This window comes from Capricornis sumatraensis, chromosome 22, assembly GCF_032405125.1.
Source record: "Capricornis sumatraensis isolate serow.1 chromosome 22, serow.2, whole genome shotgun sequence".
Taxonomy (NCBI): domain Eukaryota; kingdom Metazoa; phylum Chordata; class Mammalia; order Artiodactyla; family Bovidae; genus Capricornis; species Capricornis sumatraensis.
In genome coordinates, this window is record NC_091090.1 from 53786173 (window position 1) to 53813095 (window position 26923).

At 56.2% G+C, this 26923-nt stretch overlaps 2 protein-coding genes across 7 annotated transcripts; one reads left to right on the forward strand and one right to left on the reverse strand.

Annotated features, from left to right (window-relative positions):
• Window positions 1-1660: 1660 nt before the first annotated feature.
• On the forward strand, window positions 1661-5623 carry TUBB2A (tubulin beta 2A class IIa). Of its 6 annotated transcripts, none has more exons than XM_068960911.1 (5): window positions 1661-1767; window positions 3210-3318; window positions 3635-3745; window positions 4428-5036; window positions 5382-5623. In XM_068960911.1, the coding sequence occupies exons 1-5, from the start codon at window positions 1711-1713 to the stop codon at window positions 5486-5488; spliced, it is 993 nt and encodes a 330-aa protein (XP_068817012.1). In that variant the 5' UTR covers window positions 1661-1710; the 3' UTR covers window positions 5489-5623. The 6 variants fall into 6 exon arrangements, with proteins under 6 accessions (XP_068817012.1, XP_068817013.1, XP_068817014.1 ...); XM_068960912.1 differs by having other exon boundaries at window positions 4428-4550; window positions 5277-5623; XM_068960913.1 differs by having other exon boundaries at window positions 4428-4507; window positions 5366-5623.
• A 158-nt stretch (window positions 5624-5781) lies between these two features.
• BPHL (biphenyl hydrolase like) lies at window positions 5782-26164 on the reverse strand. Its single transcript, XM_068994316.1, has 7 exons — window positions 26056-26164; window positions 20656-20759; window positions 17789-17955; window positions 16297-16450; window positions 12416-12547; window positions 10287-10410; window positions 5782-6669 (listed from the first exon to the last, which is right to left on the reverse strand). The coding sequence occupies exons 1-7, from the start codon at window positions 26160-26162 to the stop codon at window positions 6582-6584; spliced, it is 876 nt and encodes a 291-aa protein (XP_068850417.1). The 5' UTR covers window positions 26163-26164; the 3' UTR covers window positions 5782-6581.
• Window positions 26165-26923: the final 759 nt, after the last annotated feature.

The window sequence follows — 26923 nt, forward strand, 5'->3', positions numbered from 1 at the left end:
CTTTCTGAAGCTGTTAACTTGGGATGGTAATCATGTTTACTACTCCAGAACTGTAGAATTATGCTGTGAGCCACGTAGGTAATTTAAAATTTTCCAGTAGTAACTATGAGCGTAGCAGTCATTAAAAAAAAAACAGAAACAAGTGAAATTAATTTCAAAAATGTATCCAAGATATTATATTGATCAGTAATCAATATACAAAATTAGTGATGGAATCTTTTCCATTCTTTTAACTTCCTGAGTCCATGGAACCGGATGAGCACATCAAAGCACATCTCAACGCAGACTCCCCTGGCTCAGCGGTCACATGTGGCTGCTGACCTGGAGCAGGACGCCCACCTCCATAAGGGTGGCACGGGGACGAGGGGACGTAACGCGCAGGAGGCACACGCGCCTCCCCCCACACACAGACACACACACACAGAGACACAGACAGACAGACAGACAGACACACACACACACAGACACACACACACAGACACACACACACAGACACACACACACAGAGACACAGACAGACACACACACAGACAAAGACACACAGACACAGACACACACACACAGACACAGACACAGACACACACACACACACAGACACACATACAGAGACACACACACAGAGACAGACACACAGACACAGACACACACACAGACACACAGACACAGACACACAGACACAGACACACACACACACAGACACAGACAGACAGACACACACACAGACACAGACAGACACACACACAGACACAGACAGACACACACACACAGACACACACAGACACACACACAGACACACACACACACAGACAGACACACAGACACACACAGACACACACACACAGAGACACAGATAGACACACACACAGACACAGACACAGACAGACACACAGACACACACAGACACACACACACAGAGACACAGATAGACACACACACAGACACAGACACAGACAGACACACACACAGACACACAGACACAGACACACACACACAGACACAGACAGACAGACAGACAGACACACAGACACAGACACACACACCCAGAGACACAGATAGACAGACACACACACACAGACACACACACAGACACACAGACAGACAGACACACACAGAGACAGACAGACACAGACAGACACACAGACAGACAGACACACAGACAGATACACACACACGTCAAGCTCCGTAAGGAGGCCGTGGGGACACACACATGGAATTTTCCACATTAAGCGGCCTTGACAGGACAGCCAGCGCCCGGCGACTTTCCCTAGCTCCTCCCCAACTGAGCACCTTCCCAACGTGGGCGGGGGCGAAAGGGCCCCCCCAGCAGCCCCGCGCCGAGACGGCCATCCTCAGCCCCGGCCGGGGACCCCGACTCCCCCCGCCCTGCACCCCCTCCCGGCGTTTACAGCCGCCGTGATCCCCACCGCGGGAAGGAAGAGCCGGAGGCCGACGGCCGGGACAGGCCCCGGGGACGGGAACGCGCCCCACCGGGACCCCGCGCGCGCGGCGGCCGGCCGCCCGCACCTCGCGCCGCGCCCCGGCTCCCCCTCGCGGTGCCGCAGTCCCCGCGCCGCCCCCGCCGTGACGTCACAGGGGCGGGGCCCCCGCCTTAAAAGGCGCGGCCCGGGCGGCGGCGGCGGGGTCTGCGCCGAGTCCGCCGGTCCGCTCTCCGTCCAGGCCCGCGCCTCCACCCGCTCCGCAGCCGGCACCATGCGCGAGATCGTGCACATCCAGGCGGGCCAGTGCGGCAACCAGATCGGCGCCAAGGTGGGCGCGGGGCCGAGGGGCGGCGGGGCCCGAGGGCGGGGGCCCTGGAGCGACAGAGAGGGGGCGGCGGGTCCCCAGGCTGTGCTTGGGGCCAGAGAGGGGCCGGGGAGGGAGCTGACCCCCGGGGAGGGGGCGGCGGGTCCCTAGAGAGAAGACCAAGGAGGGGGCGGGGAGGGGACCGCGGGTCCCCAGGGTGTGGGACCAAGGGGGGACGGGGAGGGGACAGCGGGGCCCGAAGTCGGGGGTCCCGGGGGGCCGGGGAGGGGGCCGCGGGTGGGAACCCCGGAGGGACAGAGAGGGGGCGGCGGGTCCCCAGGGTGTGGGACCAGGGGGGGGCGGGGAGGGTCGGCAGGGCCCGAGGGCGGGGACCCTGGAGGAACAGAGAGGGGGCGGCGGGTCCCCAGGGTGCGCGCCGGGGCCGCAGCGGGACCGGGTAGGGAGCTGACCCCCGGGGGGAGCGCGGGCGCAGGGCGGGGCGGGGCCGGGCGCCTCACAGCCCGCACTGATGCTCAGGGCTACGCAGCTGTGGGTCTTTAATTACGGCCCCGGCCCAAGCCCTTGTGAGGGACGCGGTTGGTACCTCCCCGGTAGATTAGCCTCTGAGATTTGGGTGGGGGCTTTGGTCGTGAAAATCCCGTGGCCTCCTGCGGAATTTATTTTGCGGATATTGTCTGCGGTGCGAATGGAAAAACTGCAGTGTCATTGGGTGACAGATGCTCTGGAGGGTTCTCGTGGGTCCGACAGACGCGGTGCACCATCCAGACGGGGTGGCGGGTGACGCCAGAGTCTGATTGCCGTGGGCGCGGCGGCAGGTGGCCGCCCCGGGCCGAGCCGCCGCAGTGGGCGAGGCCCCGCGGGCCGGGTGCCCGGGTGTGGGCGGGCGCCCGCCCAAGGACGTGGTCTCTTTCACAACCGCCATATTGCCCACCCGCCCCCCGCCTTTCCTACTGCAGACGCACGCTGCACCCTGCCCCTCACCAGCCCCCCCATCCCGCCTCTGCAGTCAGTGACCCAGGAGGCCGGCGGATGCCCGCGCCGAACGCGGCGCTGCTTGGAGGGCCGGTCAGGTTTGCACCAGGACACGGCGATCTCTGCAGGCAGCCGCAGGGCGGGGTCCACCTGTCCTGGGTCCTGCCAGGACCCGTCCATCCGCTGGGATGCTGACGCCCAGCCCTGCCTGGGCGCCCAGCCTCCGGAGCATCCGCAGCCGTGCCCCCCTCCTCCTCCAGGGCCCCTCCCTGCTTCCCAGGCTATCTCCCTGACATAACTGATGCTCTGCGCACCCCCGAGCCCCTCCGCAGAAGCTGCTGGAGGAGCAGGGCGGCAGCTGCTGGCCTGTCTGACCACAGTGCCACTGTTCCAAGGACGGGAGAGGAAGGGAAGGGCCATCGTGCTGACACCTAGGATGCCAGACCATCACGTGCTTCTTTCTCCATCTCCAGTTTTGGGAAGTCATCAGCGATGAGCATGGCATCGACCCCACTGGCAGTTACCATGGAGACAGTGACTTGCAGCTGGAGAGAATCAACGTGTACTACAACGAGGCTGCTGGTGAGGACTGCCGCGGGCTCGGGCCCTCTCCTGTTCTGCTCTCTGGCAGCCCCAGTGTAGCAGGCACACACACAACCAAGAAAGGCTTCCTGCGTGCATTTAAATGTCAGCTGCTCAGAATACCCTCAGAGCCCCCGAAGTCCCCTGTATTCGGGTCATGACCGGGCAGGCCCTCACCTCCCTTGTAGAGCAGAAACCTCCTCTAATCTCTTGCTGGAATTTTCTGGGATGAGCTCTGCCTGGAGAGGCACAGAGAGCAGGGCGTTGCCTGATTGCTCTGCGAGCGCCAGGCCTGAGTCCTGCTCTGTCCCCGCAGGTAACAAGTATGTGCCTCGGGCCATCCTGGTGGACCTGGAGCCGGGCACCATGGACTCCGTCAGGTCTGGACCCTTCGGCCAGATCTTCAGGCCCGACAACTTCGTGTTTGGTATGTAGGGGTGATGTGTGGGCCCTGGCTCAGTGGGCCCCTTTCCTCCTGATCCCATGGGGGTCACTGCTGGGTGCCTGGGGGAGCTGTGTGTCCACAGAGGCCCCGAGTCCCAGCCTCACTGTCCCTGGTCCATGGGCTGTCAGCTCTCTGGCCCCTGTCCACACAGCTCAAAGGCCAGGGTCAGCCTGCAGAGGCTGCCGCAGCCCTCCCACTGCAGAACAGAACAAAGAGTGAAGGGAAGCTTCCAGCAGCAGTTCACAGGCCACTGGTCATTTCAGAGGACCCGTGACAACAGGCAACCTCTTCAAGAAGCCGAAGCCAAAGGCACAGGTTGTGAGCAGAAGCTGAGCCGGCCCTCTGACCCCGGGTGCTTCCGCCCTGCCAGCTCACAGCAGTTGATTTATCAATAAGAATTTACAGAAGGTTCTAGTTTTAAACCAGTTGGGTTTTGTTAAACTATCTTCTTAATTAATAACGTCTTATGAACTAAATCTTCTGTTGTATTAGATCTTCAGTGTTTCTGAGGATCACTGATATATAGAAAACTTTTCTGTAGGTAGACAGTCTTTCTGAAAAAGAAGGATCTTTCATCTCTAAAGTTAGTCCAGAGCCAGGAAGACAGAGTTTGGAATTCCTTACTGAAGTGTTGGCGTCTGATACTGTCCTTTCCCTCTGGCAGGCCAGAGCGGTGCCGGGAACAACTGGGCCAAGGGCCACTACACAGAGGGCGCCGAGCTGGTGGACTCGGTCCTGGACGTGGTCAGGAAGGAGTCCGAGAGCTGTGACTGTCTGCAGGGATTCCAGCTGACCCACTCGCTGGGGGGTGGCACGGGGTCTGGGATGGGGACCCTTCTCATTAGTAAGATCCGCGAGGAGTACCCCGACCGCATCATGAACACGTTCAGCGTCATGCCCTCGCCCAAGGTGTCGGACACGGTGGTCGAGCCCTACAACGCCACCCTGTCCGTGCACCAGCTGGTGGAGAACACGGACGAGACCTACTCGATTGACAACGAGGCGCTGTACGACATCTGCTTCCGCACCCTGAAACTGACCACCCCCACCTACGGGGACCTGAACCACCTGGTGTCGGCCACCATGAGCGGGGTCACCACGTGCCTGCGCTTCCCGGGCCAGCTCAACGCCGACCTGCGCAAGCTGGCCGTGAACATGGTGCCCTTCCCGCGCCTGCACTTCTTCATGCCCGGCTTCGCGCCGCTCACCAGCCGGGGCAGCCAGCAGTACCGGGCGCTGACGGTGCCCGAGCTCACCCAGCAGATGTTCGACTCCAAGAACATGATGGCCGCCTGCGACCCGCGCCACGGCCGCTACCTGACCGTGGCCGCCATCTTCCGGGGCCGCATGTCCATGAAGGAGGTGGACGAGCAGATGCTCAACGTGCAGAACAAGAACAGCAGCTACTTCGTGGAGTGGATCCCCAACAACGTGAAGACGGCCGTGTGTGACATCCCGCCCCGCGGCCTGAAGATGTCGGCCACCTTCATCGGCAACAGCACGGCCATCCAGGAGCTGTTCAAGCGCATCTCGGAGCAGTTCACGGCCATGTTCCGGCGCAAGGCCTTCCTGCACTGGTACACGGGCGAGGGCATGGACGAGATGGAGTTCACCGAGGCCGAGAGCAACATGAACGACCTGGTGTCCGAGTACCAGCAGTACCAGGACGCCACGGCCGACGAGCAGGGCGAGTTCGAGGAGGAGGAGGGCGAGGACGAGGCCTGAGAACTTGTCAGATAAATCGTGCATCCTTAGCGACTTCTGTCGCCCTCAGTCAAGCATGGTCTTTCTGTTCGTATACTATGGTGCTCAGTTTTGCCTCTGTCAGAAATTCACTGTTGATGTCATAGTGTGGAACTCCTCTGGAAATTGCAGTATTGTCTAAGATATCTAAAGTAATAAAAAAGCATGTGTCCAAAACCTGCGGTCTCTCTTTATTGCAAATAATTTTTATTCTTTCACTGAATGGTTCCTTTCCAAGTATGTTTCTGGGTTTAGTAACTTTTAATGGGATTTTTATTTTCATATTTTTAATGAATAGCCTTTCTGCTCTTTTAGTAGAGAGAGGCAAGTACTCAAAGTGTTAAGTCACTCGGTCATGTCTGACTCTCTGCGACCCCATGGACTGTAGCCCACCAGGCTCCTCTGTTCTCGGGATTTCCCAGGCAAGAATACTGGAGTAGTGGGTTCCCATTCCCTTCTCCAGGGGATCTTCCCAAACCAGAGATTTAACCTGGGTCTCTCCTGCATTGAAGGTGAATTCTTTACCATCTGAGACACCAGGGAGAGAGGCAAGCAGGCAAATTTATCTCCACTGGCCCAAAGCATCCAGGGACTAGCAGCCAGGAGTGTGTAGGGAGAGAGCAGGGCACCATGCTGGCCTTCCTCCCCAGTTTGCTCTGATCCCAGCAGCCCCGTGAACACACGGAATCCAGGGCCCTGGGCGGGGGCCGCTTTCAGCTGCCCCACCTCTCTGGACAATGTGATGACCGCAGAGGCCAGTGCACGCCTGCAGCCCTCCGACAGAAGGCAGCACGTGCATTCGGGCGTCTTAAGAGCAGCAGTCACGAACACGACACATGCTTACCCTTACCTGAAAGTAAAAGTAAATCACGACGGGATTTATTTAAGGCAATGGAAGAAAACCCCAGTATGAAAAGGTCAGATTCAAGCTCTGCAGCTATGAAAGAGGACGCTACGTCCTCAGCGGCACTGCATGAGGAGCAGTCGGGGGAAGCACAGGGAGCCTGGCAGGCAGCTGAGCGGAGGGCGGGCCCGCGCGCCCAGACCTCACCAGACCACGCGCCCTGGGGCACGGTCACTGGAGGAAGTCTTCCGCCAGCTTGTTGAATTCGTCTGCGAAGCGTAGGTGCAGGTTGTGCTTGCCTTCCGGCATCAGATGTAACCTGGAGGAAACGCTGGTGGTTAGTGGCGATCGTCAGAAAAGCCGGCCCCCTCCCTGACGTCTCAGGGAAACCTCACTGAGCAACTGCCCTGTCTTCTCTCCCCTGCGACCTCCATCAGGAGAAAGGGTGAGTCCATCTTAAGGGGAGGCCCCAGAACGAGACTCGGGAGCGAGAGCCCGAGGCTGCCCCAACAGCCAAGGAGTGCACGCGCTGTACTTGCGGCTGAGTCAGGTAAGGGGCGGTTTGACTGGAAACCTGACCGAGAGGAGGACGTGCAATCTGGTGGTTACCTAGGGGAAAAAGCATTTTAGTAAGACTGGTTTTAAGAGAGGATTAGAAAGATGGTCCAGAATCCACCGGACTGGAGCTTCCTGGAATATCTGCGTAGTGGGAAAACCCGTCAGAAGGCACCGCCTGAGCAGGCCTGCTGCTGAAGCCCCCAGGCTGCCCTGGGTGCTGGAGAACTGGGTAAGTCTGCACACGGCCAGCCCCACTCAGGGCAGTGCCTCCCTGAGGCTAGGGGTGCCGGCCCCCCCGCCTGGATCTGCGGCCCTCAGGATACCCCGGCCCCTTCAAGAGGCGCTTCCTTTCAACGGGGCTCCTCAGATGTGGATGGTCTGCAATTTCTTTAATAAAGGCAGGCTTCTCTGAGTTCTAAACTGCGTTACTTACTGCCTAAAACAGTGCAGACATAAAGAGTTTTAAACAAAGGTTCCAGGATATACACGCAGGTCTGACTCGCTCTGTCCACTGTCACCGGATGTTAAAAGGACCATATTCAGGCAGAATGCCAGTTACATCGCCTGCTTCTCTGCTTTCCACAGCAGGGGGCTGGGAGCTCCAGGACCTCGGTGAATGGGCAGGGGGGAAGCTCGGAACAGAGCTGTCCCTAGGCGATGCTGGGTCTCTGGCAACTGACCACGTGGGGCGGGGGGGGTGAGGGGGTATCCAGGCTGTCAAGATCACCAGCTTGACAGAGGAGGATCTGTGGTTGGTATCTTTCTGAGCCCCTGGGGAAGGTTAGTAATGCCATCAGCAGTAGCCTAGGCCTTCCCCAGTCAAGGTCAGTGCTGCTCAGAAGAGAAGGGCGAGCGGCCCTCTAGAGGGACAGGGCTCGCAGGACACTCACAGCCTCTATCCTCAAGGGACAGAAAGAGCCAGCCGCCGAGGATGCTGGCAGGCAAGGGGGCACTGGGCTGCGCCACGCCTCCCAGCGTGGACTGAGCCAGACCTTGACGTGGAGCCCCACTTTGAGGGGGCCAGCCCTCTTCCGTGCTTTGTGGAGATCCCCAAGCAGAAAGCAGCGACACCAGCTACGAATCCGTCCACTCAGCTGCGGTGTGGTCTGTGCTCCTCCGGTAGCGAGCTCGGTCTCAGCAAAGAGCACCAGGAAGCCCGAGGGCGCCGCTGACCGACCACCGTGCTCCCCTCGGCTGCCTCGGGCCCTGACCCCCTGCGCCTACACCAGCATCCCGTCCGCAGAAGCAGCTACTCTGTGCTGAGTCTCTGTTCATCTCAGATGTGCACATACGTCCCCCTTCATTCCGCAAGAAGACAGCAGGGAGGGATGGCAGCCACCACCGAGCCCACTGGGAAACGGATACAGAAATACACACGACTGTTTCTGGGTGCAGTTCCAGGAGACAAAGGCATTCGTTTTGTACCTGATATCTATTTGCAGGTAAAATCTTTGAGGGGACAGACTGTGTCTTTAATTGTTTCTGGCAAGGAAATGAAGCCCCAAGTTCATGGGAAGCACCCTGCACTTAAGTGGCTCGCTAGTGGTCAGAAGGCCTGTGAGCACAGTTGGAGGAGGACCTTGGAGCTCAAGGAATCAACCTTCCTTCTGTGGGTCCAAAATTAACCACCGTGTTTTAGCTTCTTGCCCAACCTACAGGGCGCTCCTGGCAGCAGAAGGGTGCAAGCCTAACATGCCAGCCAGTTTCAGACGATCATCGCAGCAACCCTTTCCTCTCGACTCAATTGTTCCACAGAATCCTGCTCTGAGAAAACGGCCTTCCATAAACGAAGGTACTGGAACCGTTAACATCTGAGCGGTGAGGGAATATTTTCCTCCCATATTGATGTATTCAGTTGCTAGGAGATGGGTCTGGAACAGAATTCCTAAATTAAACTTTCTTGCAGACTTTCATTGAACCTGACTCTCTAAGAGAACACACGTCGTTTATTATGAGCGTCAGTGTGCAAAAACTTGTCATTTCGGAAGACAGAAGACACTTAACCAGGTCAGAAAGTACGTGATTCAGGCCTCTCACCATCATATTAAAATAAGAGTGTGAGAGGCAGCTGTGTTGGGGGAGGGGAAAAAAAAGATCCAGGACTTGTCATTTACTAGCTATGCAACCTTGGAAGATGACCTAACATGTCTCAGCCTTGATTTTACCCCATCTGTAAAATGGGGACAATATTTTTTTCCATGATTTTGCTGTAAAGTATAATTAGACATCATAGTAAAATAAGATGCCTTCTGAAATATGAAATGCTGTTTGGAAACAGAAATTATACAAGCTTATACTAGTGATATTTTATTGCAGGAGAAGCAGCATATTTCCCACATTTATAAACTGTCCAAGAAATCTGCCTGTTAAAATCTCTTGTGGATAAACAGCACAATTAGGAAGTGGAGGGACTGTGAGTCTACTCGCAGGCTCAGGGGCGCTCCCGGCGGGCTGGCCTGCGGTGGGCACTGGAAGTGGCTCACGTTGGGCGGGGAGGAGCATGTTCTTAGGTCACTGAGAATGAGGCCAATTTCAAAAGAATTCTATACAATTCCAAAGACATCCCGGGCAATGACAGCATCTCTGGAGTGAATGCGCAGGCTCTCAACGGGTCAAGGCTCCCTGGGTGTTTACTGTGGACCCGACCTCCTGGCCAGACACTACTTTCTCCTTCACGGTGTGTGTCGCTGCGTTAGCAGGGAGACGCCAGGTTTATTCGATGTGGAATTTTCATCCTGAAGTAAGTGCCAGCAGAAGCTGGCTCTCCCGTCAGCCCGAGTATTTAAACGATAAACTTCTGCTCCAAACAGAAACGGGTGAGACTGGAGGCCAGACTCCGCTGACACATCTCGTTAGGCCCTGCAGCGTGCCTGGGGCCGGCGGGCAGGCCCTGCTCTCCTGTGGTTCTGAGGAACAGGTTCTTCTCTGAGGTGTACATGTTTAAGGCTTAACGTGAAAAGTGTACACCATCATTTTAGGCAGGAAAAAAGCAGGACTCAAAGTTGCAGACAGAATAGGACTGCGTCCATGTTGAAAAACACCAGGACAGGAGGGGCACACAACAGGGCCCAGAGCGGAAGCGTTTACGTGGACGGCAAGGGGCAGGCGACCTGCTCCCTTGTCTTGATTCTACAGACTTGCTGGGCTGGCGGCGCTTCTACAGTGGGAGCTCCCGAGGGACGGACGGCTGTTCGGCTTGATGCCACCAGGGCGGGAGCCCCTGATCCCGCTGCCAAAACCCAGGGCCCCTGGGCCCCTCTGTTCCCAAATGGGGCAGGGTGCACCCTGAAAGCCCAGCCCTCAGCCCTCGCCTCCTGCAGCGCCTCCCGCTTGCGTCCCAAGGCACTGGGGCAGAGCTCTGGCTGCAGCTGGACTCACCGTGACCCTCTCACATGTCTGTGTAAGAAGTCGGCATGGAAACGTGGGACCAGGGGATCCTTCTCGCCGTGTACGATTAAGGTGGGGCACTGGACCAGGGGGAGCAGGTCCCGACAGATGCTCCCTGCAAGACATGAGACAGCTCTCCTGAGGCCCTCCTGGGGCGGGGGGCGGACCCCCGGCCCCGCCAGCGCCTGGCCTGGGTCAGACGGCTTGAGTGCTTCCAGCTCCGGCAATCTCCAGGTTTCCTTTTCTTTGTCTCTCCTGGCCTTTTTCCTTTAAGCTCTACTAGTGAACACGGAGTCCTGGCTGATTAAGATTCATAATTCATATAAAACAGCAGTTGAACAAAAAACCTGCAAGTCTTCATATTACTTGGGGCATCTGAAAAGCTTCCCCCTTGAAATACAGGGGCCCCCGCTGGCCTTCCAATTCTGTGTTCCTCACAGCGAAGCCACAGCTTCAGCAGGACGGAAGCTGCCTTCCCACCCGCCCTGCCCCGAGGGACGAAAGCATTCCTGGGCTGCAAGGCACAGGCCGGGCTCCTCCGGGTCCCGACCTGCCGTTTCCCTGAATCCGCTCAGATGGCAGCCACGTGGCAAAGCCAGAGCACACACCGGTCCTGTCTGACACCAAACCTGCGACACGTCCCCACGCTACGCTGAGCTGAGCGGCTACAACCCTGAGGACGGGACAAGGGGCCCGATGCATGGAGCCGGCCCTGTGTGGGGAGAGGCCGTCTACTGACAGCCTTGCTGGAAGATGACTCACGCGATGCTGGACTCCCCGGGACACTTTCTCTCTCCCTTTCTCTTTGGCAGTAGACCTCATTTTTTAGAGTTTCAGGTTTACGGCAGAATTGCAAGGCAGGCACGGGCACACAGCCTGTCTCCTCGCCTCCCCCGTCACCAACACCCCCATCAGACGTCTGCTACAGCAGACACGTCACCACCCCGCGTCCGCGGTTCTCACGCTGTGGGTCTGGACAAACTCGGGATGACACGGACACGGCACCATGATATCACACAGAGTGCTTTCACTGCCCTACAATTCCTCTGAGCAGCTGTTCTAAGAGGTGCGCAGCGGGATCTCACTGTTTGGTCTGCATTTTAATTAGGCTGTTTTCTTACTGTTCACTTTTAAGACTGTTTTGCAGGGACTTCCCTGACAGTCCAGAGGTTAGGACTCCGCGCCTCCACTGCAGGGGAGTTCCATCCCAGGTCAGGGAACGAAGACCCCACAAGCCCCGGGCCCCCGTCCTTCGGGAAACAGTCACTCCTGCCTGTGGCTTGTCTTTCCAGCCTCCTGAAACATATTTCAAGGGCCTGTTTCTATGGGTGGATACTGCGTTTGAACAGGATATACTTGTTTTGAACTTACAACAAAAAAGAAACATTTGCAAACGTCCTTCTCATTATGAAAGTTCTGACAGATGACTCATTCTGGAAGTGGCTACTGAGGAGATGAAACTGGGCCCTGAATCATAACTGTTTGGTAACTGATGTGTTTCAAGGTCAGAGCCCACCTACTTTCTATTCTTTTGCCAATTAGAAAAATGAGAGATTACAAATGAAAACAGCTCTAAGAACAGACTTTAATTCAGAGCTTCTCTCAGGGGTGCCAGTTTTTGTTACTGGAACACACCTGTCACGGCCAAAGTGACACAACGTTGCTCTGAAGATGGGAAAGGGCTGAATACCCTTTTCCTTGTCCTGACTCCACTGGGGCCGAAGGTCATGACAGAGAGCCCCCTCCTCTCCTGTCGGTAACAGAGGTGGCAGTGGGCTGATGCCTTTAGATGTGAAAAGGGGGATGTCTATGTGGCCACTGTTTGTTTTTGAGTGACCATCCTGGAGTTAGAAGAGAATGTGAGACTTCTGGAGACAAAGGGGAAAAGACCAGCGTGCTACGAGACTCAACAACGTGAACTCTGTACACGTCTGTCTCTGATGCCAGGAGGGTGTGCAGCCCAAGAGCTTGCCTTTGTACACCATCACCCTCTGCTCACGCGTCAGTGTGGAAGGATGGTGGGCGAGCGTGTCAATCCCTGAGGAACTCTCAAGCATCAGGGGAACTCACTTGGCCTCTCTAACCAGCAAAAGGACCGTTAAGTGGCTTGTGTGACCTACCGTCTGGAAGATGCTTAAATTGCTCTATGCCATCCACCCACTTTTCACAGGTCCTGGCAAAGTAGTCGAACCCATAGAGGGCTTCCAGAGGCTTTCTCGTCCTCTCACTCCACTTAGAAACATCCCGGATGCCTGGAAGACAGACAGACGTGTGGGCAAGGATGGGTTTAGTTTCAGACCAGAACTCGTCTGTGAAAACCCCAAGCGCAGCGCGCCTGGAGCCGTGGCGCTGGCTGCTCTGTTGGTGGGCAAGCTGCCCCTTCTCCATGTGGCTCGCCAGGCCCCACCCCGGCCGGCCAGGCCTTCCCCAGCTCCCCGTGCCGCTGCCCAGCACGGTCACGGCTTCTGCATCCAGGGTGAATGCTGAGCGCTGTGGCAGGGTTCCGCCGCGTTCTGTCCCCCACAGCGGCCCTTGGGCACCAGCAAATTCTGACCGAGGGAACGAAATCAGATCTAAAGTAATGGCTTCCATTAAAGGTATAAGACAGAAGCGGGTATTCCCCTAACTGGGGTCAGCAGAGTAAAAATGAGATTACTTATAAGGGTTTTTTCTGAATTGCATTTACATACACTGAGAAATGCATGAAATCATTTGCTCCAAGTTCTAACGCTGGAGAAATTCTAACTACTAACTGTCTCACAGAGGACTCTGATCAGAAAGGAAATGGCTTCAGAATGGATAAGCGAATTCAATCCCTTAGCCCAGTTTTTCCATTTGTCTTTAAAACACGGCGACTCTGTGGAGAGTCTGATGCTCCTGAGCACAGTGAACAGTGCTCACGGCGCCCCTCAGGTAGAGCTGCGTCTGCATGACCCGGGACCGCAGGGCTCGCGTGGCGCGCCGCCCCTGTGGCGGCTGGGACAGGGCCAGGCACCTGGAAGCCCAGCACGCGCGGCGTGAGTGGGCTGCTCGAACTGCTGCCCGGGGCAGGCGGCCCGGCAGAGAGTGCCTGCCGTTCTCCTCCTGCTCCCCTACCCTGCAGATGGGTGCTGGGGTTGACTCCAGAGGCTGAGGACGCTGAACTGCTCTGGGCGGAACTGAGGAGACTTCGGATGGGAGGGGGGATGCAGAGAAGCAGCCTGAAAAGTAGAGGGGGAAGGAGCGAGCGGTGCAGGAGGGAGAGCCAGAGAAAGACCGGGAGGGGAAGAGGGGGGAGGGGAGGAGGGGGGAGGGGAGCGCGGGAGGGTGGGGGGGACTGGGAGGGGAGCGCGGGGGAGGGGGGTGCGGGGGAGGGGAGCGCGGGGGGGGGAAGTGCGGGGGACTGGAGCACGGAGGAGGAGGGAGAGGGGAGCGCTGAGGGGGAGGGGGAGCAGAGGGGGGAGAGGGAAGCGGAGAGGGGGACTGGGGACTGGGAGGGGAGCGCGGAGGGCGGGGGAGGGGAGCGCGGAGGGCGGGGGAGGGGAGCGCGGGGGGCGGGACTGGGAGGGGAGAACAGGCGGCACGGGAGGACGGAGAGGGGAGAGCGGGCATGCGGACAGCTGGCGCGGGACCCGTGGCTCTGCCCTTGGCCATGGAGCGGACCACACCCGCCGCACGCCCTCCTGCCATGAACAAGGCGCTCTTTCATAACATATAATTTCCGCTGCATCGCTGAAGTCTGCAGTGGTTGATGAAAAGGAGTATGAGTGCGTGTGTGTGTGCGCATAAAAGGCAGGAACCCTGAAAACACAGCAGACTGGTATGACCGCTAGAATGCAGGGCTGCCTTGAGGAAGAGTGGCTGCTGGGGGAGGGCGGACACGGCTGAACTGGGGATGAAACTGGGCCTCCCCTGGCACCATCAGTGGTTCCCAGGGGCAGCAAGTGGACAGCTCTTTAGGAAAGCATTCTCAGTTTATGCTCACCATTTATTTTGTTTGTTTTCAGTTTTCAGTTCAGTTCAGTCACTCAGTCGTCAACTCTTTGCGACTCCATGAATCGCAGCTCGCCAAGCCTCCCTGTCCATCACCAACTCCCGGAGTTCACTCAAACTCACGTCCATTGAGTCGGTGATGCCATCCAGCCATCTCATCCTCTGTCGTCCCCTTCTCCTCCTGCCCCCAATCCCTCCCAGAATCAGTCTTTTCCAATGAGTCAACTCTTTGCATGAGGTGGAGTTTCAGCTTTAGCATCATTCCTTCCAAAGAATATCCAGGGCTGATCTCCTTTAGAATGGACTGGTTGGATCTCGTTGCAATCCAACGGACTCTCAAGAGTCTTCTCCAACACCACAGTTCAAAAGCATCTATTTTTCGGCACTCAGCTTTCTTCACCGTCCAACTCTCACATCCATACACGACCACTGGAAAAACTATAGCCTTGACTAGACAGACCTTAGTCGGCGAAGTAATGTCTCTGCTTTTGAATATGCTATCTAGGTTGGTCATAACTTTTCTTCCAAGGAGTAAGCGTCTTTTAATTTCATGGCTGCAATCAACATCTGCAGTGATTTTGGAGCCCAAAATTTTTTCAGATTAAGGGTAAGCAATTATTTGCTGCTAATCAAAAATCCATCTAGTCAAAGCTATGGTTTTTCCAGTGGTCATGTATGGATGTGAGAGTTGGACTACAAAAGCTGAGCGCAGAAGAATTGATGCTTTTGAACTGTGGTGTTGGAGAAGACTCTTGAGAGTCCCTTGGATTGCAAGGAGATCCAACCAGTCCATCCTAAAGGAGATCGGTCCTGGGTGTTCATTGGTAGGACTGATGCTAAAGCTGAAACTTCAACACTTTGGCCACTTGATGCGATGAGCTGACTCACTGGAAAAGACCCTGATGCTGGGAAAGATTGAGGGCAGGAGGAGAAGGGGACAACAGAGGATGAGATGGTTGGATGGCATCACCGACTGAATGGGCATGGGTTTGGGTAGACTCCAGGAGTTGGTGAGGGACAGGGAGGCCTGGCCGGCTGCGGTTCATGGGGCCGCAGAGAGTCACACAGGACTGAGCAACTGAACTGGACTTACCCGAATCAAAAAACCACACAGCGATCAGAATCTTTATAAAGCTAGTGAAACAACTAGAAAATTGGAAGAAAAAGGTTAAGAAATTATGCAGAACCCTACACACAGCAACGCTGAGATGGAGATGAATAAAAACAGGGAAGTGGAGACTCAGTCTACAAAGTTCAATCAGTCCCTGAAAGGGTAGGGAGGGGAGAGGAGGGGGAGGGGAGGGGAGGAGGGGAGGAGGAGAAGCAGAAGTAAGTGGGTGGGTGGACACCCACTCAGTGAGGAGAACCCCCCAAGGAGGGCTTTTTGTGTTTTGTTAAACTGACAAACTGGGGAAATGGTTCGGGAGAGGAGGGACAGCCACGGGGCGGGGCTGGGGTCACCGGGGCAGGTGCGGCTGCTGAGGGCCGAGCAGCTCCTGAGCTGGCAGCTGGATGCCCTGACTGGGGGCCTGGTGGGCAAGCCAGCCGCCTGCACGGGGCCTGGGCAGGGACCCCAGCCAGTGCCCAGCACCCACAGTGCCGGCTGCGTGCACTGGAGCCTCAGCGGGACGCAGGCCGTGGCCGGGCCCGCGGGCTGCATCTGCCAGCCCCTGCTCTGTGTCTCTAAGAGTCCTCACAGTAAGCCTGAAGGACAACCTTAGAAAGTGTGAGCAGCACGAGAGTTTTTCATCAAAACTAAGGTTTCCCACCGGAGCACACTGTTCCCTTCCACACTCAGGGTACCTGAATGAGGCTGCAGCTTACACTTCATGTCAACCCCCCTCCTTCCCAGACGGTCACCAGCACAGCAGGAAATGTAAATACTGACTTCTCAGCCTTTTCCTGAGCGTCACCTCTGGAAACAGGAAACTTTAAAATGCAGCCTGAAGTGGACGACTTTGCTGAGAACGCTTCATATTTCCATCACCTGTGAACACACATCCAAGCAGGGCCGGGCAGAGGGACCTACCCTGGTAAATCTCTGCGTCCTGCTCAGTCACGTAGGCGTTGGCCCCCCAGATCACCATCTTGCTGACATACGAGGGGTACCGTGCGGCCGCGATGAGGGCTGTTATCCCCCCGTCGCTCCACCCCAGCAAAGAGACCTTCTTAAACTTCAGCGTCTGGACAAACACAGCAAAACGCACAGCACAGTTAGGGCTCCTAGCTGCGGAGAGAACCCGAGATCAATGATGCCTGAATCGACACAGCTGTGGCGTGTCCTTGGGTCATCAGAGACACACCCTGGAGCCCACGATCTGTGACATAAACGTCTCCGCTCGGTCTGCTGCGGTGAGAAGGCCGCTGCCACAGACGCCTAGGCGTGCGTACAGCATCCAGTACTGTTCTGAATCGGGAGGGAGCTGCACCTTCAGGGTGCACATCTCCCGGAGAAGGACACAGCGGAAATCAGCTCTACTTGGTCTTGACAACGTGTGTGCGTCCACACAGGCCTGAGTGAAGACGCTAAGGACAGGTCTGCAGATCAGAGAGGGCCTCCTGAGAGCTGCTGGAGGGCTGGAGCCACTGCCTCTGGCCAAGTCACTGACTGCAGCTTTGGGAAGAACCGGCGCCAGGAGGAAGCCTGGGACAGAGGAGACACCGCGGTGAGGGTGGGGGGTGCTACTGAACCTCTGGGTGAGTCGGCCAGGCTCCAAGAATGTGCTTGACGGGTAAACGGACAGAGGTTACACCTGAGAGACGCTCCCGAGCAGTTACAAACTGGATGGCTGGGAAAGTAAGTTAACTGTGTGTCCGAGACAACTGTCGACGGGACTGTAAACTGGTGCGCCTCCTGCGGGGCGTGCGCTGGCCCCATCCTGCACCCCCCATCACGCAGCAAGTCATCTCCTAATGTGCACGGACTCAAACACACGCACCAGGGCAGCCCCACAAGTCTACACCAGCACTATTTACAGCGGTAGATAAGGGCCACAGTGTCCACGCACACGTGTTCACTGCACTTCCCGTATAATCACACACACACACACAGCAGCAGCAGCAGCAGCTTAGAAATAATGTATCTACCATCAGAAGACAGGGGAGTTAAGACACAGTGTGTCCACACAATGGAATGAATACTGCCTATTAGAAACTGAAGTATCTCTGTATTTATTAACATGGAAGTATCTCTGTGATAAACTGTCCAATGAAACAGTAAGCTGGAAAACCTTTAGGTATAGAAGGATGCCACCAGTACAAACTGTGTATTTATATATGTAACAAGGCCACCCAGAAAAGAAGGGCCTCAAAGCCTGGAAACTGAGTATTTATATATGCAATAAGACCGCCCAGAAAAGAAGGGCCTCAAAGCCTGGTAGCAGTGTCTCTAAGCACTTTCCGCTTTGCATCTCTCTGAACCCTTTGAATGTCCACAGGAGGCACCCTTGAAGAAACAGGAGGCAGAAGCAAAATGAGGACAGCAGCCTCCTTCCTCCCCTGAGCTCCTCCCTGAGGCCCACCTTCATCAGATCAACAGCATCTTTTGCATCCCGCTCAAAGAAGTCCACTGGGAAGTCCCGATCGGGGGGGCGGGAGTGTCCGTATCCTCGGGGGTCCCAGGCAACCACCGTGAAGAGCTTCTTATTCAGCTTCTCAATCTGAGGTCCAAAATCCGTCTCTCCACTGCCTATCAATAAAAGTGGCCATCTGGTTACACTCCAAGAAACGCTGTCATTGCTTCAAACACACTACAGCAAAAAGAAACAGGGGACAATGTAACTGGTTTCTAGTCAAATTAGCAGCAAATCTGTAACCAGCAAAGCAGCCTGGCAGAGAGGGAACCCGGAGCTTCCTCTCCCGCGGGAGCTCAGACCTGCCCCCGCCTCTCCCTAGTGGCTGCTCAGAGGAGGACGCAGTTCTTCCCTTGGTCCTGTGTCATTAATATTCCAGCACGCTTGATATCTTTTCAGTTTAACCATCCTATTTAAAAAAAAAAAAAAAGGACTCATGAAACTGCCTAGAAACAAACCTACTGATACAACGTACTTCTGGGTTACTCTTTCTTTTTTTAAAATGACTGTTACAGATTAGAGATATCTTAATAGTATCTGTAGACACATTAATGAGATTTGATCCAAATTATTCAAAGCCAAATTCTAAAATCCCAGACGTCTTTTACAAAGCTAATGAGAATAGCCCTGGAGATTTTATTTTCTGGTCATAACTAGAAACCAGAAAATTAAACTAAAACTCGGAAATGATGGAGGGCAGGATACGGAGGGAATAAATCGGTGTGTTTCACGACAACAGTGTGTGAATATTAGCAAGTAGAACTGTTCTCAAGCCAGTGGTGGACTCGACTGGCAGGCAGAGGTGCCCAGTGAGGTCCACACAGTGTAGGAGGCCAGACTCCCAAGAAGCCCAGTTCGGGGGCAAGTCAGCATCGCATTTCTAAGCTCTGCTGGGTTTCTAAGGACTCACAGCTCTGGCCACACCTTGCTTCACAAACTGGTGATTATTAGAAAACTTCTTTCAAGATTCTGTAGGATCATTTAACATCATCAAGGGCCGTCACTCTCCCCGACAAAAGGTACCTTCTCAACACCAGGTAAACCATCCAGAAAACCCAAGCCAAGAACAATCTGGATTTCAGTGCACGCCTACTGCTCTGACATCTGAGGCTGCTCTCATGACCCCTGAACTGGAAGGACTTCCAGGGAACCGCCCTGCAGGAGGCGCAGAAGGTGGGAAAAGGCAGCAGTGGAGCTCAACACCACTTTCGGAAACAAGGCACACGCTTTCTGGCACACATCTGAAGACCAGTGCAAAGAACACGAAAGCCTTAAAAAATCACTTTACAGAGCAGTTACCGATATATGATACCCGAGAAGGAAACACATCAACACCGGCTGCCCGTGGGGAGGGGAACTGAGTGCTGGGGGACAGCAGTTCAGGGGAGAAACTTGCTGTTTGATTTTTGAATCAGGTTACTTTTTACACAAGCAAAAATTAAAATTGCCAAAAGCTTTTTTACCAGGATAATGACAGCAATATTGAACCAATGGCCATCTACGCTGGCAAACTTCACCGCTTTAGCGCGGATCAACCACTGGAGTAAAGGTCCTCTTCCATTACACTAGCTCGAGGGAAAGATACTAAACAGTCTGGACACAGACGCCTCCATAGCGGCAACAATCAGCTGAGGCTACATCAGCTGGAACCATCACGTGGCTGAAAAATGTTAGCACTTTACTTTTAGGATAAAGCAGCGAACCATAAGGAAATAAGTGTATGATGGGATCACTTAACTAAATAAAAAATAAAAGTCACAAAAACCTTAAAATCAAATTTGAGATGCTCTGCGATCACTGGAAACTCCCCTCCTGAACTTTCTACACCGAAACTTCTTACCTGCAGGAGGCGATGGTGATCCATCTGGCTTTACCACGCTCCGATTCAAGCCAAAACTAATTCTGACCTTCAGAAAGGCTGTGAAAGCCCAGCTTTGCTCTTTGCTCTTACCTTAGCTGAATACACAGTCACACACAGCAGGGAGATCAGTCCAACTTTTAGCAGCAGAAGTCTCACATCCTGGAACCCCTCAATTCCGGGCAAACTGGGCCAGCTGGTCACCTACTCATTGCCTGCCTTCCCCGACCCCTTCCTTGACTTGTCATCCCCAGGCTGTAGGAAGGGGTTTCCCTGGTGGCTCAGCCGGTAAAAAATCCACCTGCAATGCGGGAGGCCTGGGTTTGATCCCTGGGTTGGGAAGGTCCCCTGGAGAAGGGAAAGGCTACTCACTCCAGTACTCTGGCCTGGAGAATTCCATGGACTGTATAGTGCATGGGGTCGCAGAGTCAGACACGACTGAGCGACGTTCACTTTCAGGCTGCAGGAAACTACACTGGACTTCCGTGGAGAAAAGTGAGTATTTAAAGGGATGAAAATCGCGTAAAGCAGAAAGGTATCTTCGGGGCTTCCCTGCTGGCTCAGTGGTAAGGGGCCTACCTGCTAACGCAGAAGACACGGGTTCGGTCCCTGAGCCGGGAAGATCCCACATGCTGACCGGCAGCTAAGCCTGTGAACCCTGACTCCAGCCTGTGCTCGGCAAGAGAAGCCGCCACAAGGGGGAGCCCAAGCACAACTAGAGAGCAGCCGTCGCTCACTGCATTCGAGAAGAGCCCCACGGCAGTGAAGACCCAGAGCAGCCAGAAACAGGTAAGATTTTAAAGAAAGGCAGCTTTCTGGGTCACCTAAAGTTGACTGCACAAAGGTTACAGAAAGCACCTCAGCAAAGCACGAAGGCTGCCTATCAAGACCGGGCATCTGGGACTGGGGGCCGAGCACAGAGGGCAGCGCGCCGGGCACGCCACGGAAGCCCACGCACCCAGCATCCCCGGGAGCAGCAGGACGGCATGCTCTCCGTCTCCGGTCCGCAGGTAGTGCAGGTGGACGCCGTTCACCTCGGTCTTGGCGGAGGTCACGGAGGAGCTGCAAGAGAGAAGCCCCGACCCCAGAGGGCGACTGAGCTTGCGCGCCAGCCAGCCCCAGCACCCTCCCCGGCCCCCGGTCATCTGGCTCTGCGCTTCAGTTTCCCGAACCCAGCAAGGGCGGGTCACTGCAGCACCGGCTCCGGGCCCACCCACGGGAGCGCTGGCAGGCCTGCTGACGTCAACAGGCCCACAGCCCCGCAGCTGGAGGCAGGGCCCCCTCGGGGGGAGGCGAGGTGGGCGGGGCGCCGGCACAGAGCCTGGAGCGCCTCTTCGAAGCCCTGGCAGGTCCGGAGGAGCCACCCGGACCCTCAGCTGCACAGGCAGTGATCCCAAGGGTGACGCCAGTCTTGGGATCCACAGGCTGACCTTCTGGCCCCTGGCCTCTCTGTTCTCTAGGCAGCCGCCCTGGTCAAGAATGCCTGTCTGCTCGGATGTGACCAGACCGGTTTGTAAGACGCGGAGATGTCTCTGCACTGACTGTTAAGTAGCCGGTCTGTGTCTAGAGTACGGCACCCCGCCCTCTCCTTGGCCCAAGACTGCCCAGGCTGCAGCACCTAACCATGTGTTGTCCTGGGGGCTCTGCGCTGGACAACCCCTCAGTGACTGTCCCAGAAGCTCCAGGACCACTGCACCGGGACACCCAGGAACAGCGCACACACGGCCTGGCCTCAGGCTCTAAGAGCCTCCCAGCAGCTCCCCAGACGGCCGGTGACAAGCGGGAGGGCCATGAAGGCACACCAGGACAGATGCTGGCAGGCGCAGTGAGTCAGAGAACACACAGGCCTGGGTGGTAGTGAGACTGACCTAACTGCAGGCTCACGATTCAGAGAGATGCCGCAGGACCCCTGGGCCGGGTTGAGCCTCACGGACCCTGCAGTCACTTGTTATCAACATCCTGCTCCTTGGACAGCTCCAGGACCAGATAAAACCGCATAAGACTCTACTCCTAGAGTCATCTCGGGAAACAATGGTTTATTGGTGTTTCCTTTGCCCCTGGCCATCTGCAGAGCTCTGTCTGCACACCCTCAGGGAGGGGAGGGTCTTGAAGGAAGAGAAGCAGTCACTCTGTCCAGCACAGGAACGAGGTGGCTCCCCAGACAAGACACTCGGCGCTTGCGCAGCTCAGGGACTGCTTCTGCTACTGCTCGAGCCCGCAAGGTTCTCCAGGGCCCCTGCCTTGCAGCATGAAGGACGTCTCCTAAAGGCGTTCTGCGTAGGGAAGGTGTCACATGACGCGCCCCCCGGCCGTCTCTCGCCATCTCCAAGCCCCGGGGCTTTCACGACCTGGAGTTGCAGGCTCTCAGGCCTGGGAGCCGCCTGGGGCCCAGCTCACACCGACTTCCCTTTTGTGGTCTGTCCGACATCTCTGCTGCCAAAAGCCTCTCACTTCCCTGTGCTTTGCCCTATCCATGTAGATTCCCCAATGCCTAAGCACACGGAGATACAACCAGGCCATCCAGACCAGGGTGGATGGGTGCTCAGCAAAAGGGGAGGGTTGCTAAGGCAGAGGAATTTGAAGGTGGCTTCAGAGATGAGAGGCCCCGTAGGGGCTGGAGAGAGGCACCTGGAGAAGGGTGGAGAAGTGGCTTCTGAGATGAACTTCCAAGATGGGCAAAATGCTGGAGAGAAAATGGGGTGGGGAGGGTGCTTCTAGGAGAACGGGTACGCTCGGGGCCCAGGAGTCAGGGATACACGTGGAGTGAGGCAGGGCCAGCAGGAGTGTGAGCACGGAGGAGCAACGGTCAGGCTAGAGGGTGACGGGTGTGCCCCCGGGGCAGCGGAGGCTCCGGGAACCTTGCCTCCATCTCCAGGCTGGAGACACAGAGGACAGAAAACTGGACAAAAGCTGATCAACTTAAATGTAAGAAAAAGGTTTCCTTTTAAAAAACATTGATTGAATGACTTTCCACATCGATACACTTGCAATGAGTGTTGCATTCTCCCTCCAGCAAATCAAAAGGCTCTTGGATGGCGGTCAGGCCCCAGAAAAAGTTAGAAAACTTAAAAGAACAAAACTGAACCTCTTTCTCTGGGGCTTTACTCCCCCACCACTTTCTCCCCCCTATTACTCGCTTCTCTAACCTAGGTGCTCTTCAGCAGCGGTGTTCATTAGAGCCACCTGAGGAGTTAAAAGCTACAGCTGCCCAGGACGATCCCGGGAGGCCCGCTGCCCGCTGGTGTCTGTGGGGCAGGGCCTGGCACGCGCTTTCTGAAACGCTGCTGCCTCACTCACCCATCCATGTACATCCAAGAGCCCCTACTTTATGCTGGGCACCCATGCTGCCTAGGGGTTGGCAGAGAAGACCAGTCTGCCAACTACTGATATTCTGATAGAAGCTGCGGAGACAGGAGGCCTGGGGCACACACAGCAGACACAGGTTCGTGCTTTCCACACCGTAACACGCCTGCCCACGCAGCCCCCTCGTACCTGAGACCACTTCCTGCCCCCACGATACCCGGCGCGGGGGTCGCAAGCTTAATTTTAACCTTCTGGCAAACCTTTAAATCTCCAGATGCCCAGGCTGCACTAAATGAAAACCTCTGGGATGGGATCAAGGCATCTGCATTTTTTAAATTCCCCAAGAGAATCCAATAGACAACCAAGGATAAGAAAGTTTATACTGAATTCATTTCGGAGGAGAGAAAAATTCAGCCTCCTTTTTAAACACAGTCTGGAAAGCCATCCGTCTCACGTCTGTCCTGCCCCTCCTCCTGGGAGGCTGGACAGACAAGTCTGTGTGTGAGCGAGGGTTGGGGGCGGGGCAACAGAGCAGCAAACCCCCCCAATGAGGGAGAGGTGACCCCAGGGCCGGCAAGGAGAGCCGTTTGCGGCAGGCAACTCCAGCAGAACTAGCTGGTCAGTTTAGTTATTAAACTAGATAATGTCCTCTGATGATGCACGTTACCAGCGAGGAAGCTGAGTGTTAGGAGTTTAGGTAACGGGCCCCAGTCACCCTGCTTGCTGAGTGTTCAGAGTTTAGGTCACGGGCCCCAGTCACCCTGCTTGCTGAGTGTTAGGAGTTTAGGTCATGGGCCCCAGTCACCCTGCTTGCAATTTGCAAAGTCGAAGCAAGCACCGGCATGTCACACTCAGCTCAGAAATAAAAACGGGAGCCGCCTCGTCAGATATGTCCTCATTTTGAAAGTCCAACATATCCTCTCTACCTTGTATGTTCAGCTATTTCCTTTGTATATTTTTTCTATTTATTTTTAAAAATGAATTTATTTTAATTGCAAGCTAATTACAAAATCGTAGTGGTTTCTGCCATACACTGAAATGAATCAGCCATGGGTTGTAAATTTTTTTCTAAAGGGACTGTTAGCCACAGTGAAGTATTAGCAACATCAAAGTATTAGCTTGCATAAACATGAATTTTGATGACTTATTTTTACATCTTTCATACATTGTATTATCTAGATAGTCATATTTGTATTATTAATTGTAACTGCTAATTACTTAGTATGGGGGCTTCCCAGGTGGCACAGAGGTAAAGAATCTGCCTGCCAATGGAGGAGACGAAAGAGACGCAGGTTCGATCCCTGGGCTGGGAAGATTCCCTGGAGCAGGAAATGTCAACCCACTCCAGGATTCTTGCCTGGGGAATTCCAAGGACAGAGGAGCCTGGCGGGCTACAGTCCATGGGTCGCAAAGAGTTGGAAATGACAGGCCTGTAAAATTCACTGTCTCAAATCCTGAGGACAATTTTGCAGGGCATGAGGCTCAGAAAGGTCACATAACTTGATTGTGTACATGCTTTTTCTTTAACCGCACTGCCAAATGGAGTCCCCTACAGGGCTGGACACTAGGCCAGCACTCACCCTGACTGCTGGACAGAGGCAGGGGCAGGTGCGTCTCTTCCCCTCAGGCAGAGTATCCCCAGGTTGAACCGGAAGACATCTGTCTTCAGGTGGGCTGTTAGGCTTCCTTATTAATACCGTAACTGCACATAACATACAACTTCAGGTAGAAAAGGCTTGGTGTGGAAGAGGGCAGATGTACACAGAAGCTTCTGGAACACAACTCAATTGTGGGTTGGGGCACCCACTGTTCTGAAGCCACGGTCTTACAGGAGTGCTCTCACCTACTTACACAAGCGGCACTCTTGTTTCAGGATTAATCAACACAAATCAACACACTGCTTGTTTGGCCCATCACAGTGAAAGTGAAAGTGAAGTCGCTCAGTCCTGTCTGACTCTTTGCAACCCCACGGACCAGGCTTCTGGGTCCACGGGATTCTCCAGGCAAGAATACTGGAGTGGGTTGCCATTTCCTTGGTCAGATCAATTTCAACTGCATTAACAAAACGGCAGTTCAAAATCCAGAGAAACCTGTTTCCCAGGGATATTTTAGGGCAAATGATCTGCACTGCTAAGTGGATGAGGCCTTCTTGCAACCATTAACCAACAGTAACAGATACTGGTGCAATCACAGTAACCTCATTTCAATCCCTTTCTGTAAACAGGAAACCGGATAGATAGGCATTTTCCAGCGGACTTACAGACTGCAGACACTGACATTATTTTCCCATCTGTAGGAAAACAGTTCTGAAAATCTAGTAGATCGAAAATGGTAACAACATCAAATCCTAAATTCAAGACCCAATAAATCACAGTGTGAAAGCGTAAAGCTGGTCAGACCTCCTCTTATGCCTTCGGAATGGACGCTTCCCCATCAAGCACAGTGAAGTTCTGAAGGCCAGGTACCCGCCAAGCTTGTGCGCAGACACCTTCCTCGTCAAGAGCGGAACCGACCCGCCGGCAGTGAGCAGCGACCACCCCGCGCGCGCCCCCATGACAGGCCACTATCACTTGGACCAGGGGCGCCCACTCTGGGACTGGGGCTCAGAGGTTCACCCAGGGGCTGTCTTTCCTCAGGTGTGTGGCGGTGGTAAGAGGAGAGAAAGGCAGACTCTCGGGCGTCTCCACGGCCTGCACCCCTCGGGGAGCCGGGCCCAGGAGCCCGCATCTCCCGGTCCCCCGGGGGGGTCTCCCGCACGTCCCAGCTCGAGGTCCAGCCCGCGGCTCCGAGGGCGGACGCGGCGCGGACACCGCAGGCTGGCCCCGGAGCCAGGGTCCGGGGTTCAAGCGCGCCTCCTCCCTGGCCTCCGTCCGCACGGACGCCCCATCGAGGCCGAGCGCAGCGCCCCCGCGGCCGCGCCCGGGTCACGGCTTGACGGGCAAGGCGCACTCGCGGCCCCGGCCCGGTCGCTGGCCCCTGGCCCCTGCCCCCTTCCCGCCGCCCCGAGCGCGCGGACGAGGCTATGGGGGCCCCTGGAGGGGAGCGGCGCCGTTACCCGAACGCGGCCGCGGGTCCGGCCCGGGGGACTTGGATCCCGGGCTTCAACGCTGAGAGCAGGAGCCTCAGCCGCCGCGCGGCCCGACCGCCCAGCGTTGCCGCCATGGTGGGTGCAAATGACGGCCGGGGAGGGCGCATGCGCCGCGTCTCCCGGAGCCCGTGAGCGCGCACCGCCGCGAGCACGCATGCGCCCGGCCATCGGCCGCCCCGAGTTCGCCCCGTTCCGCCCCGAGCACGCATGCGCGGGGCGGTCTGGGCGCTGAGCTGGGGACGCCGGGTTTCTAGGCGATCCCTCGCCGCACCTGGGTGCGCGGTTCCCGGGGACACCGGCACAGAGCGTCTCCCCTGAGTGTCAGCCCTAGCCTAACGGGGACCGGCGTCTCGCCCTCGCGGAGGGGTGGGCTCGGGGCCGCCAGCCTGACAGCTGGAGGGGACTGGGGTTTGCTGTGTGCGTTCTTACACCGGCCCAGACCGGTGAGGGCCCCTGCTCTCGGGGATCCCGGAGATCAGGGCGGGCCAGCGGCGGCTGGAGAGCGGTGCGGGCGGGGGCCCGGGTCTCGAGAGCTAAGCCGCAGGGAGCCTCCGATGAATCCCGCAGACAGGCCGGGGCTCCCGCTTCTCGGCCCTGTGGCGGGAGCAGAGGGGGGCGCCGGGTGCGGAGGATGGGGGCTGTGTCCGCGTGGGGTCCCTGGCCGCCCCCGGGGCGCGGGAGCGGCGAGGACCGCAGGCTCGGTCGTAAATGGAGCCGCGTGTGAGTCCAGATCAGTGAGGCCCGTACGGCCCAGGTGGGAAGCAGGTAGGTGTCGGGCTGGGCCGGAGGCAGGGTTAGTGTCTAATGGGGGCAGAGCCTCAGTTTTGCAGGAACG

Coding starts and splice junctions, on each gene's coding strand:
- TUBB2A (XM_068960908.1), top strand. CDS start 1,711: ATGCGCGAGATCGTGCACATCCAGGCGGGCCAGTGCGGCAACCAGATC. Junction 3,319..3,634: donor GTACTACAACGAGGCTGCTG/GTGAGGACTGCC, acceptor CTGTCCCCGCAG/GTAACAAGTATGTGCCTCGG. Junction 3,746..4,427: donor GCCCGACAACTTCGTGTTTG/GTATGTAGGGGT, acceptor TCCCTCTGGCAG/GCCAGAGCGGTGCCGGGAAC.
- BPHL (XM_068994316.1), bottom strand. CDS start 26,162: ATGGCGGCAACGCTGGGCGGTCGGGCCGCGCGGCGGCTGAGGCTCCTG. Junction 12,548..16,296: donor GGACGCAGAGATTTACCAGG/GTAGGTCCCTCT, acceptor TCTGTCTTCCAG/GCATCCGGGATGTTTCTAAG. Junction 6,670..10,286: donor AGACATGTGAGAGGGTCACG/GTGAGTCCAGCT, acceptor CGTTTCCTCCAG/GTTACATCTGATGCCGGAAG.